This window comes from Suncus etruscus, chromosome 1, assembly GCF_024139225.1.
Source record: "Suncus etruscus isolate mSunEtr1 chromosome 1, mSunEtr1.pri.cur, whole genome shotgun sequence".
In the NCBI taxonomy this organism is placed as follows: Eukaryota; Metazoa; Chordata; class Mammalia; order Eulipotyphla; family Soricidae; genus Suncus; species Suncus etruscus.
This window is the reverse complement of record NC_064848.1, coordinates 106750241-106765777: the sequence shown is the minus strand read 5'-3', so window position 1 is coordinate 106765777 and position 15537 is coordinate 106750241. Positions and strand designations below refer to the sequence as shown.

Below are 15537 nucleotides of genomic sequence, written 5' to 3'. Positions count from 1 at the left end.
ATATCAGTGCTGGTACCTTAAGTACTATCCAGGGAAACTATATCCTTACCTGGATAATATCGAGCCAAGCCTGTGGCACTTCCAAACACCTGCCACAACAATGTGGGATCCTCGCGTTGATTTTTCTTGAACACTTCATCTAAGGCACTTGTCCAATTCAGTTCATTTAACACGATTGTCGCTAATGAAAGAAAAGTAGGGAAGAAATGGGTTAATACAAATATTAATATTTTCCTTGAAAATTCTATTTGCATTTAATTATAAAACATTAATATTTCATATATTTTATTTATATAAAGTATTTTAATCCAGTGGATATCAAAAATGTTTTAAACATCTCATTATTTTTTCAAAATATTCTATGATCACTAAAATAACCTGTGGAGCTTGTTCAATGCTTGGCAGTATGCTTAGCTGCACCTCTGCCCTCTACCCACTAGATGTCAGTATCATACCCGGTTTTTTTGACAGGCAAAGCTCTCCTGACACTATTAGAAGGTAAGGGAGAAGGGTGCAACTGCTTCTCTTTAACCACTGTGATACATGAAACAGGAACTAGTAAATAGTGGAAAATATTTCTCTCCCTTTGGGCAGAATCCCATACTATACCATAGGGATCAGTTTGAGGACTATACCCTCAATTACTGATGATTCTTTATAACAGGCTAACATAAAATGTTTGTGATTGGGGTGTAGAAAGAGTTATTTGTCCTATTCTCAACAACAAGAAAATATGTATACATTTAGGACAACAAGAAAACAAACTTGGGGCTGGCGAGGTGGCGCTAGAGGTAAGGTGTCTGCCTTGCAAGCGCTAGCCAAGGAAGGACCACGGTTCGATCCCTTGGCATCCCATATGGTGGTCCCCCCGAGCCAGGGGCAATTTCTGAGCGCTTAGGCAGGCGTAACCCCTGAGCATCAAATGGGTGTGGCCCGAAAAACTAAAAGAAGAAAAAAAAAGAAAACAAACTTATTAGAGACCTGACAAATAGAAAGTTAGAATGGGGAAGTTGCTTATATTTTATCACTGCCTTTAACAAACTATTTTTTTTCTGTTTTTTTCAATTTATACTGATCACCGAATTACTGATCTTGAAACTTGTTTAAAACGACTTAGTGATTTAAGAGAAGTATAACAAGAAAAAGCCTCCATTAAAATAAAAGAAGTTGTAAACATTGTATATAACATTAGTTAAAATAGTATATAATGTGGGCCCGGAGAGATAGCACAGCGGCGTTTGCCTTGCAAGCAGCCGATCCAGGACCAAAGGTGGTTGGTTCGAATCCCGGTGTCCCATATGGTCTCCCGTGCCTGCCAGGAGCTATTTCTGAGCAGACAGCCAGAAGTAACCCCTGAGAATCGCCGGGTGTGGCCCAAAAACAAAAAAAAAAAAAAAGTATATAATGCAATCCTGGGCCTCTATCATCTTAGCATCCCCTATTTAACATAATTTATTTTTTGTTTTGTTCTGTTCTGGTGCCATACCCAGTCATGCCATAACTTGATTTATTGGATCAGTAATCACTTCTAATAGTATGCTGTGATAATATGTGGGTCTGAGCAGGGTGAATTTGGGGTCACATGTGAGTATGCCAGGTGACCCCAAATAACCTTGTTATTATATAACATTTAATTTATAATTGCCTCAGAATATTATTTTGTCTTTACAAAAAATGATAAGGAATAGTTCTCCTTCAGGACTGTAGTGATAGTACAGTAGGCAGAGCACTTGCCTTGCTCAAGGCTGAGCCAGGTTCTATCCACAGAATTCTATGTAATGCCCTAAGCACAGTTAAAAATAATTCCTAAATGCAGAACCAGGAGTATATCTGGGTATGGGATTGTCCCCCTGTCCCAAAAGCTAAGTCTTCTCAGAATAGTTCTATATCTGTTTTCTTCTTCCCTCCCTCCATTCCTCCCTTCTTTGCTTATTTTCTTTTATCCTTCTTTCTTTTTCTTTCTCCCCCTTTCCCTCTCTCCTCCCTCCCTTCCTTCTTATTATTTCTAAATGTTAAATCTGTACCACTGATGGTAGACTTGGCCAATTTACATTTGACATTGTTTACCATGCTTCTATCATCTTAGCATCCCTTATTTAACATAATTATTTTTTGTTTTGTTCTGATCTGGTGCAATACCCAGACATGCCATACCTTGATTTATTGTATCACAAAGGATATGTGCTTGGGAAAAATAGGCTGGAGATACATTCTTTTACACAGCATTAAAAACAATAACAACAACAACAAAAACAAATGCAATTACAGTAGTATTTTAAAGAAAAAAAGGAGAACTACTACCAAAAATATGCACAGCATATGTGTTGATAAAGTTATTCATTCACAAAAAAATGAAAACAAAGCAATTGTGAAGTTGTTCAGAGACCAGCTTCCTAATGCATTTTTCATTATTGAAAACTAACAATTTTCCATCTCTATAAATGTGATTATTTTCAGAAAGATTAGTTGTGTGTATGTGAATATTCATGAGTTGGGTCAGATCCACAGTGCCTTTGAGCAACCAGTAAATTCATATTCAAAAGCATGATCCAATGAACACTGAATGGCCAGTTATAGGAAATTTATATTCACATGATAACCTGAACTAATACTCTTATTCATGAATATTTATAAAAATATACAATGCATCAGAGAAAAGAGGAGCATCATACTTTTCTTTAAGTATTCATGAAATTTACTGTAATATTTCTAGAAACACATCATGTTTATTTATGATAGAGATAGACTTCTCTAATTTCTAATCTATTCTAAATCTCTTTTCAATTTCCTGGAATCTTTAATTCACATTAAGAAGCTACTGATAACTATTTTTAATAAAGTTTTATTTTCAAATATGCTAATTTTTACAGTTTTATCTGATAACTTAATAATTAGCATCCATTTTGAATATGCTCATTGCAAGTTCTATTTTTATGAGCTAGGAAAAAGTCAAGTTCTGAAGTACACTTATCATAATGGAGCTATGTTTTATAATTTTCAGTTTATATATATGAAATCATCTCATACAGAAAAGACATTACTAAAGTAAACTTTGTAAACATTTTTCCCTTGAAACTGATTTAGCTATATGTGAGAAAAATATATATAAATTGGTAGAATTGTTTTAGAAATGTGGTAAAGCACTTGACTTCTATATATGAGAGGTTCTGAGCCTGACCTGGCACATTCCTTTCTACTTTATCAGCAATAGCTGTGATGATTTCTGTATGTATTCAAGCCTGACCTGAGTGCCAAAACAAAAGGTCTAAACTTTCATGCTTTACCTCTGCCAGCTATAGCTCCTTGCTCCCCAACCCTCAAGAACTACTGGGCATGACCCCTATTAAAAATGTGAATTGGTGCATGAAAAATATTTATGTAAAATTAGGAAAATATGTAGTAAAATGAGAATACAAGCATTTTCATTTCATCAGCTTTTTTTTTCCTGAGTCACAACTGGCAGTGCTTAGGGTTTTACTACCGACTATCCATTCAGAGATCTCACCAGGGATAATGTGCACAGTGTCAAAGACTGAAGCATCATTGGTCACAAGCAAGGCCAGTACTCTACCTACTATACTATCACTCAATTATTTTGTGATTTTTTTGTTTGATTGTTTTGCATTGTTTTGAGGCCACATCCTGTGGTACTTACTCCTGGCTAGTCACTCATCAGGGTCAGAGAATGTGGGAAAAGAGAGATAAAGACAGGTCTTCCAAGTGCAAGGCCAGTTCCCTACCTAGCTGCTATACTATCACTTGGGTCTACTCTTATAAATTTTTGAGTATAATCATATTTGGTTATTTTATTAAATAAATTATTTTATTTTAATGAGACTGTACTTTTATTAAAATGTGCAGAACAAATAAATAAATAAGAATATTCAAACAATTGAAAATCAACTATAGGTGTGTAAAAATTTCTATAGCCTGTTTACAAGGCAATTTGATTTTATCTCTTTTAAAATGCACATGTTCTTTGAAGCACCATTCCAAGAGATTTAAACTATTGATAAAACATATTTTTTTTATCATTTAAACATTTATACTATTGATAAAGCCTTGATACTTAATCCAAAAATTTGAAAGTGAGGGGCCAGAGTGATAGCACAGTGGTAGGGCATTTGCCTTGCATGTGGCTGACCCAGGACAAACCTGGCATCCCATATGGTTCTCCAAGCCAGAAGCAATTTCTGAGTGCAGAGCCAGGAGTAACCCCTGAACATAACTGAGTGTGTCCCCCCCCAAAAAAAATAAAAAACAACAAAAAGAATTTGATAATGAGAGTCATTCATTCAAATATACTACTCATGTATACTATTTAAAAATAAACATCTAGACAAAAACAGGTTGCTGAAAGGGAATAAAATTATATACATGTTACCCATTCATTAACAATAGTGTCAAAAAGGAAAAAAAAGGAAGAGAGAGAAGTGAAATATCTGCATAAAGGTAGTCTGGGTAATTGTGGGAGGGAAATTGGGGACACTGTTAATGGGAAATTTGCACTGGTGAAAAATAATGTACATAGTTTGACAGAAACTTAATCATGAACAACTTTGTAAATACTGTGCTTAAAGTAGTAAAAATGCACCAAAAATACAAATAAAAAATCCTGAGGCAATGCAATAGTACAACATGTACTATTAATAAAAAAGTAGTTCCTTTGCATACAGCTTAAAAATTCCATCCCCAAATCACATCTGGTCACTTGAGCAATGCCAGAAGTTATCCCTTAGTACAGAGTCAAGTGTGTCTTCTTAGTAGAGCCAAGTATTATAAGCATTGACAACAGTTTTGTGTAACCTACAAAAACCAAAACCAAATATTTTAAACACTAAGAATCTGCCCATCTTCGGGGTATTAGACTTTTACCCCCAGTTTATATATTTTCACCTTTTCAGGCAAAACCACGCAACTTGAACTAGCTAGCCCTGCCCCCACTTAGAGGGGGAAATCAGGGAGGCATCAAGACCAAACTGATGCAAGACTACTAAGTAGTAGGTTAGATACAGAGGGGACCACATATTCTAGACGCCCTGGGGGAGAGGGAAGAGGAAATGGGAGGTAGGACAAAAACGGAGGTGTAGGGAGGACAATTTAGGGATGGGAATCCCCCCTGATTTTATGTAAATATATACCTAAAATATTATTGTCAACAATATGTAAGCCACTATGATCAAAATAAAAATTACATTAAAAAAAAAAGAACAAAAAAAAAAGAATTTTAATATTAAAATAAATTACTGTACTAGACGTCAACTTTGTTCAACATTCAAAAAGTAGCTACCCTGCAAAAATATGTAAAGCGTGAAAAATATAAGTATAGTATGTATAAATACTACTTAAGAGTTTTCAGTTATTGGCTGTTTTCTGGTTTGCATTAAAATCCATATTATACAAATTAACAGTATTTTGTTATCTTGAAATATGTAGAGTTTTAACTTCTTAATATTGGGAAATAAAATAGCTTTTACAGAATTATGTGCCTAATATTTCTGTATTTCTATTCTCCAATAAGTGATTCTGAAATAGTTGCATAACATATAGGTGATGAAACGATAAAAATGATTTAGGATATCAGCTGTGCCCAAACAAACTTATGTTATAATTTGCATTTGCTTTCTTCCTGCTACCTTTATATACAAACACAAAGAAAATTTCCCTATCCCATCCCTGAATTTAAGAAGATAAATATCATAATAATTGTGACTAGCACTGGGTAAAACACCACAAGCATTAAAAAATAAGTTATTGTTAGGGGCTATTTGTTTTATATTATAGAGTTTAGATGAAGTTATGTTAGTGTCTTACAGTTTTTTTAATTCTCTCTGTTCCCTTAGCATCACCACATCACTTAAAATAAAATGTTAAAACATTATGATTCAAAAAAAGAAAAGAGAACATTATGCTTTCACAGTAAAAAAATAAAACAAGATTTCACAATTATTTTTAGAAATTATAATAATATAGAATAATGGTTTTAATTTTGTATTTATTTCCTTAACTCATAATCTTCATTTGAATACCTAGAACAAGGAAGTCAAAATTTAGAATAAGTTGCCTTTTTGAAAGGAAATATTTCTTTTTTTTTTTTCGGCCACACCCGTTTGATGCTCAGGGGTTACTCCTGCCTAAGCACTAAGAAATTGTCCCTGGCTTGTGGGGACCATATGGGACGCCAGGGGATCGAACCACGGTCCTTCCTAGGCTAGCGCTTGTAAGGCAGACACCTTAACTCTAGCGCCACCTCACCGGCCCTGAAAGGAAATATTTCTTAACTACAAATAAAACTAGCTTTTATTTAGAAGTGTTCATTTAAGCACATTAATAAGTACTCTAGGGGCCGGAGAGATGGTGCTAGAGGTTAAGGTGTCTGCCTTGCATGCGCTAGCCAAGAAGGACCTCATTTCTATCCCCCTGCGTCCCATATAGTCCCCCCAAGCCAGGGGCAATTTCTGAGTGCTTAGCCAGGAGTAACCCCTGAGCATCAAACGGGTGTGGCCCAAAACAAACAAACAAACAAACAAAAGAAATTCTAGATAATTTTTTTATAAATTGTTTAGAAAATTTATAAGTGTATTAATTGTATCAATTTGTTAATGAATATAGTGGAATTTTGGTAGTGGAATTTTAGGGTGAGGCTTATATATAGCTAAAAAAGTTAACCTGTACTTTTAAATTTAAACAGTATTATAGACCAATGCAAACCAATAAAAAAATTTCAAAATGAAAATAAAATTTTTACAAAATGAAAATAAAACTATAATGTATTTTATATTTTGTATTATAATATATTGATGTTTAATATACAGATTAACTCTCATAAAATCATTTCACACCTAGCAATATTCAGGTTATTTCTGGCTCAGAAAACCCTGGAGAAAACCCTGGCAGTGAGTGAAGACTATACATGGTAGTAGGTATTAAAAAAAAGAAAGAAGAAGAAGAAGAAGAAAATACTACAGTCTTTAGTATACAAGGTAAGCTCCTTACATCCTGCACAACCTCTTGAGTTTTCTCTCATATTCTGTATAATATAAGCATTATTTAATATGCTTTATACTGTAACTGCTAGCAGTTATACTATAGTATAATTATAGTAAAACATAGTATAACTGTTAGTACAATCTCTTTAACTTCCTCCAAAATTGTACACTTGTCATATCCATGCACTTTAAATCACTTCTATTCAGTTTGAGATAATATGTTTACTTTAGTAACAACATTTATATTTAAAAAATGTAGATTGAAAGTACACAGAGGTCATATTATTTCACTGTGGTAGAGTGTTCATCTAGCTCTGAACCTTTACTAATGAATTTAGCTAAGTGTCTAATGGCTACTTTGAGAAAAAAAAAAGCTGATCTTTATTTTCTGTCAAATTTTAAGGTATCTTTACAAGAAAATTAACATTTTAAATAAAGTCTTTCATAGATGTTCAAGGCTAAGACAATTAAAAGCAGTGACAGCTGAGAAAGCAAGCCTTGACTTTGGGACCTCCATTATGAATAGTCTAACAGAATTGCAATGATAATTGCAGAATGCCAAGTACACATTTCTATTCTTCCTAGACTGGATTTTCAAAAACATGGCCTTGGTATTCAGCTAGACTCCCTTTTAGAGAATTCTCTTGTTCAATCTGGCTTCTCAGAGGAAGAAAGGAAAATCTAATTTGTAACAGCACAAAAGAAACACCTTACATTTATTATTAATTTTTCTAAAATACACGCTTATAACATGCATGCAGAATCACTGACAAGCTCTGAATCTAATTTTCTTCAGCCAATTTCAACCAGTAAAATGCTACACAATTGCAACTTTTTATGGGTGAATACAATTAGTTGACTTATTACAAATTCAGGGTTTCACCCTGCAATGAAGTTACTACATAAAATTTAGTAAACCTTAGTTATCTATAACATCCAAAAATGTCAACCAAAGCTTTCAAATGAAGCAGCTAAAAACACATTCATACTTTACTTAAGATACAGGTTAACACTAGATAAATTTATTTCAAAAACAGAAATTTTAAAGCAAAACAATTTAGTATAAACACCTAAAATCTGTAGGCATTCAGGTTGTGAGAGAGACTCGGTGATGACTTTTTTTAATGTTACTATATATAATACAATAATTTAAAAAAGTGTCTAAAACATTACTTACAACCTTATTTACAGTGAACCAATAATCTGATTCAGTTATTTTTATATCACATTGAAATAAAATGAACTTTGCTTTTTTTGAAAGTGGTCCCTGATAATAAGAAAAAAATAAGCACAAAGTCATGAAGTACCTTTTCTATGTAATATAATAGTTGAGTGGGATACTAACATTACCTCCTTTTGTAGATTTGAAAAATGGAGTCTACTAAGGACAATTTGCTGCATATATTCATACATTCATATATATGTACATATATTCATACATATATCTCTTGCATGGAGACTGCTATAGAAAATCCAGTTAAGTATATGGCATATTGTAGAAACTGCACTGCTCTATAGCTATCTATTTCTAAGCATCCATTGGGAGATTTCTTTGACTATGTAGTGTTTATATATGTAAATAAATTCCTGTGCCTTCAGATAACACAGCTGATCAAATCAGTGACAGTTCCCTTCAGGGAACATTCAACAATGTCTCGACATCTTTGATGGTCGTAACTGCTGAGAGATTATTAGTATCGAACAGGTAAAAGATGCGGGTATTCTAAATATCTTACAATACACAGGACACTCACAGGAGAGAATTTCCTAGTACAAAATATCACTGTTCTCAATATAGAACCTTTGCTGTTAATAAATAATACTATAAATTCAACTGTACATCCACTTTGCAAAAGCTCACATTCCTAATTAGCAGTGTAAAAATATAATAACTTCAAAGTGAATTTTCACATATTTAAAACAATATTATACCATAGTAATAAAGTACATCAATATTTATATATTTTGATATCCTTAAAGTCAGACCATTTTTTTAAATTTTAGTTTCAGAAACTCTAACACACAACTATCATGCATGAATAAGTGTAAAGATTTAAAAGTTTCTGTTAGTTATATTAAATAGGCCCTTAAAATAAATAGGATATGTGGGACACCACCTTCATTTAGAAATTAAAAACAAAGTATAGTTTTACTGTTTTAAATGATGTAACACTCTGTAATTTCAAGCTAAACTTATTTTATCTTTTGAGCAAATGTACATTTTATCCTACACTAAATCAAATAGTCATTAAAAGAGTTGCATTTAACAGATGATCTGAGCCAGATGTCACTACTTTTTTATTCAATGCCTCTAATCTCTAAAAAGAAATATGTTAATAAGAAGAAACCCACTGATCCAATTAAGTGTGCAGACAAAAAGAATCCACTTTAAGGAATAGATTGTGTGCATAAATATTAAAATAAATGAATCTTTTCAGTGGATTTGGTTAATGGAATCTCATCTAATCCCAGAGCAAATGAAAAATTAATAAGATACAGGAAGAATAGAAGACCAAATCTAATCTCTCTAATCATGTCTCAGGGACCAGAAATCCACCTCCCACTGAGGATGGGAGAACAGAAGGATCTGAGGCACGAAATGTCTCTGATAAGGAGATACGACTTATTCCTCCTGTTAATTTGGTACAAATATTAATAGGTCGTTGTCCCCCTGGTCAATTTTCTAACACCCGTATTACTTAAATTTCTGGCTTTGTTTCCTATCACTTTAGATTCCCATAGATCGAGCACCTGGCTAACGCCCAGAACACAGCTGTTCTGTTTTAATGAAATCTGCAAATTGTAGAGCACATAGAGAAGCTCAGGAGAAATCCACTTTATTATTAAAGAAAATAAGATTAATTCCAGGGGAAAGATGACACGGTGATATAAAGTCATGTTTATTAGTTGAAGGATTTTAATGCGATCTTCAACAAAATTATAATTATCTAAAATTATTCTTAGAAGAACTTAGGGAGTTTGCAAAAGGAACATAATAGTAAGAGGTAAGGCTAAGTAATTTTTATATTTCTCATTTAAGCATTATAATTTTTCCTACTATGAACTAAATTAATGAGATTTAATTTGAGTAACCCAATATCTCTATTACCAGCACAACTTATTTCTTCAATCCTTTGACAAACTATATCTCTGCTATTTTACATAAAAGAACTGGAAAATGCACTAAGGTTACCAGATGATCTGCAGTGCTACATGAGTGTTGAAAAAGTACAAGGGGTTAAAAAAAAGGAGCCAGTGAAAATGACTTTACTATAGTCTTTTGCTGAGATGGATTAAAATGTTATATCCCCTAACTGTCTAACTTAGACAACATTTCTTTCAATACAACTTTTTACATATTATCTTAGTCCTGCCAATTATTTTCCTTTGCTTGAATAATAATATTTCAACTATAGGCCACAATAACAATTTCTTCTATTTATTTTGTAATAAAGTGACAATATCTTTTTCCCCTCTTCTACTGGAAAGCTCTCTGAAACGGTGAGATGCTCTTCAGTGAAATCAGCTGTAGCAGAATAATTTTTAAAATTTAGGAACATGGCATACTTTGTAAACATGAACAAAAACTGTTGAATAATGACCCAAGGCAAAAAATAAAATTTCTTCTATAGATAACACACAAGAAATTATTTTATTTAAACCTTAGATGTTTATGTAATTTCAATTGTTTTTTAAAAATCATATATATCCAGATTTCTGGCTTCTGAAGGCCACAAAGGCGCTGGCTTTGGGCAGTGGTTGGGACTCAGGGCTCATCGGGCAAAAAAAAAAAAAAAAAAAAGAAAAGAAAAGAAAATCATATATATCCATTTCTATATGGTAGAGCAATATATACAATAGAGTCCATCACCTTCTAGAAAAATAACTGCTTCAAATCCTCTGTAATTATTTTATTTCAACTTTTAAAAGGAAATTAAAATGCAAAAAGTTGTTTAAAAACTACAGAGCCCAGAATTGTAGTTGGAAGTAATGGAATAATAAATAGCTGATTAAGAATATTTAAATGACTCTGATGAGTTTACTGGTAAAATGCACAGAATATGTGATCTTGTATGGTATGTATTTACCTTTCTCCCTTTCTAGCACTCATATTCCTCATCCACACAGAGAGAATGATTATGGCCAGAACACTCTGGAAGATGACACACACTTAGAATACAGTAACTGATTAAGTGGGAGTAAGTGTTACCAGTAAGTGTTACCTCCTATTATCATTATTTTTATTTATTTTTAAGATAACTTGGCAAATTTTAAAGATTAAAATCTACCTTAAGAGGCAATTCTGACCAAGTTTCTAAAATGTTAGGATAAGTGATTCACATCTAAAGTACATACTTAAAAATAACTTATTAAAACCTAGAGTTCACTTTCTCCAAATAATCTTGTCTTATTTTAGCCTTAAGATAAATAAAAAAAATCTTATTTCTAAAAAAAATCTCATCAGGAAAACAATATGTTAATCTTTCTAAGACCATTTACACTATTAAAAAAGAATGCACACTGAAAAATAAGAACACCTTAATAAAGCACTGAGAAATTTTGGTGAATGTATTATCTTTACAGTAAGATATACCTATGCTCTCAGTTTAAACTATATTTAAATGTAGCACAGACACACCAAGATTTTTATTTAATAAATTAAATTGCTAAAGTGTTAATCAACATGCCAGGTACAACATATTCATTCATATACACAGTTCAGTTCTGTTCAGTTAATGCTGAGTGAAACTGGGTGAGAATTACAAACTGAATTAGTTATGGGGAATCTCTTACGTTTGCTTAGAGACTGTCTAAATACATAGGAAAGTTGGCCTTTACATATAAATCCGGACTGCTGTATTCACAAAGCAGGATCAAAAAGTACTGGAGCTTACTAATGAGATATGGTTAAAGAAGAAGGATAACAAGGCTCCTGGGGATAAGGGTGATGCTCTCAATGAGACACACACTGCTTGGTACTTAAAGGTTTGTGTCAATCTGTTAGAAAAAAGAGGTGCCTGGTGATTTCAAGATAGAAAGATCAGATGTACTGAAACACAAGAGATATAAGTTGGCTGTTATCAGGAAAAGCGATATCTTGGTTTAAACACTTGCACTGATTAAGAATGAAAAGAATAGAAAAATAAATGTGAGGTATTAAACTACCAGTTATTACTTGAGTAGTAGTACATAAAGGTATGCCTATAGTATACCATTCTAAGACCTTTACTAAGATTAACAGAGGTCAATATATTTGGATATCTTTAGCTGCATATGAACAGAGCATTGGCATATAAATATATATATATATATGCATAAAAAGAAATGTTACTGTGCTACTTATATTGATAGATACCAATAAACAAAAAAAAGCTAATATGTCCTTATTCACTTTTGTTTTTCTTTAAAGATTTTCATAGTTATAAAGGAAGTGCAAGTCTATTCATTGAGTAGGGGGCAATTTGAACTATGTTCTGTTATGCTAAGGGATCACTTTCTGCAGGTTCTTGAAGAAATCATATGTGTAGTGAAAATGAAATGGGGTCAGCCATGTGAAAGACAAGTGCCTTTGACCTACATTATCTCTTTGCAGTGCACTAATACTCAGTTTTTAGGAGGCTTACAACACAATAAACTTAATCTCTGCAGGTAATAATGTACTCATTATAGTTAATACATTTAATTCATATTTATTAACCCCTAATGTTCAGCAAATATTATTATAGAAACAATAATATATAATATAGAGACAGTTATAGAATCAATTATTATTCTATTCTAATAAACCACATTATTAATATCTTAATAATCTTCAAAAGCTTAAATTTGGGGAGAAATTTATGAATAATACCTGGCAGTTCTTATTCTTATCTGTGGCTTATTTCTAGGGGCGATGCCCATGGTGATCAGAAGCCTGTGAAGTGCTAGGGATTGAATTCAGGGTTCTGCATGAAAAGCATGTGTTCAGTCCTTCCACTGGTTTTCCTAGTCCCAAAAGAATTAATGTATTCATTTGTTTTTATGGTCCACATACAGCTATATTCACTGCTTATTCACCTGGATCTGCACTCAAAGATCACTACTGGCAGTGCTTAAGTGCTTATGAGACCATATGAGGTGCCAAGGATTGAACCAAGATCCTCCATGTGCAAGACACATATCTTATCCAAAGTACTATATCTCTAGTATCATAAATTTATCAAAGTCTAACAAAGTTGAGTCATTTAAATTATTTTTTTTTTTTTTTTGGTTTTTTTGGGCCACACCTGGTGACGCTCAGGGGTTACTCCTGGCTATATGCGCTCAGAAGTCGCTCCTGGCTTGGGGGACCATATGGGACGCCGGGGGATCGAACCACGGTCCGTCTCCTAGGCTAGCGCAGGTAAGGCAGGCACCTTACCTCCAGCGCCACCGCCCGGCCCCATTTAAATTATTTTTATAGCTTGAAATATTGGATTTAAATACTGGCCTAAGCAAAAACTCCTAACAGATTTTAAAATACTGGTACTTGGGATGGGCATGATGTATTATCACTGCTCACCAACAACTTGTAAACATTTACACTTGTAAAAGAACACTAGACATTGCTGATCTGATAAAATATAATAATATATGACAAACAGTGCCAAATTAGTGCTAGCTCCTTTGTGTTTATTATCTCTCATCTGATTACTATACTTGCCTAGGTCTTTTGACATTGCCCCAGCTCCAATTTAAGCTCACTTTTATTTATTTACCATGACATAGTAATTTACTTGGCAAATGCCCTGCTATTAAGAAGTAAAATTCTTATTTTCCATTCTAACAGGTCTTTCCCAGTTAATTTTCATCCAATCTTTATTTTTCCCACCTACAAATGCTTTTCCATTATACCCTAAAATCAAGCTATGAGAAAGATAGCTCTTCCTCCTAGGTGATAGACTATTGACAATTGTCTTGTAAGTCATTGCATAGAAACTGCTTTCTTTTCAAACCTTTATATTCTATTATATAATAGCTGATTATTACTTCTATAGAGTATTTTTAATTTTACTATTTTACATACATGTATAACACATGGTTATACATTAGGCAAACAAAATAATATTGGTTTATAATTCTGTTTTCTCAGATATTTATGGGGAAGTTTCTGTGATATCTAAAAGTGCTCTAAACTTTCAGATACAATGCTATATTCAATCCACAATAATTATTCAGTAAACATAAATAATAAGTATACTTAGGCACAGAAACTATGTTACAAAAAGTGCAGATTGGAAAGATAGTGCAAGGTTAAGACATCTGCCTTCACAGAACTGCTTCTGGTTTGATTTCATATGGACACCTGAACATCACCAAGAGTGATCTCTGAGCACAGAGCCAGGAGAAAGCCCTGAGAAGTGACAGGTGTAATATCCAATCAAAAATCAAATAAGGCTCAATAGCAGAAATGCAGAATAGAGGCAAAATCAGTGAATTTGAAAACAAGGTAGAGGAATTCATGCCCCAAGAAAAGATAAACACATAAAAACCAACTAAAATCCACATAACAGTGAAAGGAAAAAATAAGAAAAAGTACACAAATGAGAAATAGCAATTGTGTCCTAGGGTTCCGGAAGGGAAAGAAATAGGAACAGGGGCAATTTTCTTTAATCTTATTATAACATGTGATTTACAAAATTGTTCACAATACAGTCGTTTCATGCATTAAAACTTCTGGCACCAATCCCACTATCAGCATGACCTTTCCTTCACCTGTGTCTGCAATTTTCAACCAACCATCTTTGCCTATCTTTTTGCAGGCATGAAAAAAATGTATGTCACATTGTCTGTTACAATACAAAGGAAAATGGAATTATGAAAACTTAAATAAACAATGGTCAATTTGAAATAAGTGTGTGTGTCTCCATAGTGTTACTAAAGTCAATATCTAAGGATTTACTAGGCAGTGGCAGGTGCTATTTAAGCCTGCTGTGTTACTACTGCTTAGGCACACTGCTTAGGTAGATTATTATGTAACATCCCCATCAGATTTTCTGTGAAACTACTGGGCTGACATTACTATAAAGTTTTGAGGTGCTTGGTGCCCACTGTAGCCACACAGTCCAGAATTTATAGATCTAAAATCAATTCAGTGGCTTGGCAGTTTGATAAGGTTAAATCTCAAAGCTGAACTATTTCTGTCAGAGTGTATATGCTATGGAACTGAGCAGCTGAGGCTCATGCAGAAAGGGGAATCTGCTTTCATCCATTGAGAATGCCACAGAGGTACTAGCCTAATTAGACAGACTAGTTTGGATGTATAAATAGCCATTATTTTGTTTTGCAGTTTGATAGAGGAGCTGGGCCATTTTTCTGCAGGGAAGATGGTGGGTATGGGGTTGAGCTGATAGGTTTTATGGTGGTATTTTGGGGGTGGGGTGACATGGTCCAATCCCATTTTGAAAGTACCAAATTTTTCAACCCCATGAGAAGGTTCAGATCCTAATCTTATGTGATATACCATCATGGATCTTGGCTGTTTCTGCAGGAGTATTTAGTGTGTGGCAACGAGTTATTGTCTTCATGT

The 15537-nt window shown here is 33.4% G+C and overlaps 1 protein-coding gene across 1 annotated transcript in view; it reads right to left on the bottom strand.

Moving 5' to 3' along the window:
* The window catches only part of CACNA2D1 (calcium voltage-gated channel auxiliary subunit alpha2delta 1), a 394888-nt gene that overhangs the window by 114556 nt on the left and 264795 nt on the right, over positions 1-15537 (bottom strand). The window contains exon 7 of the mRNA XM_049776752.1: positions 50-181. Coding sequence (XP_049632709.1) covers positions 50-181 — 132 coding nt within the window. The remainder of the gene's footprint in view (positions 1-49; positions 182-15537) is intronic.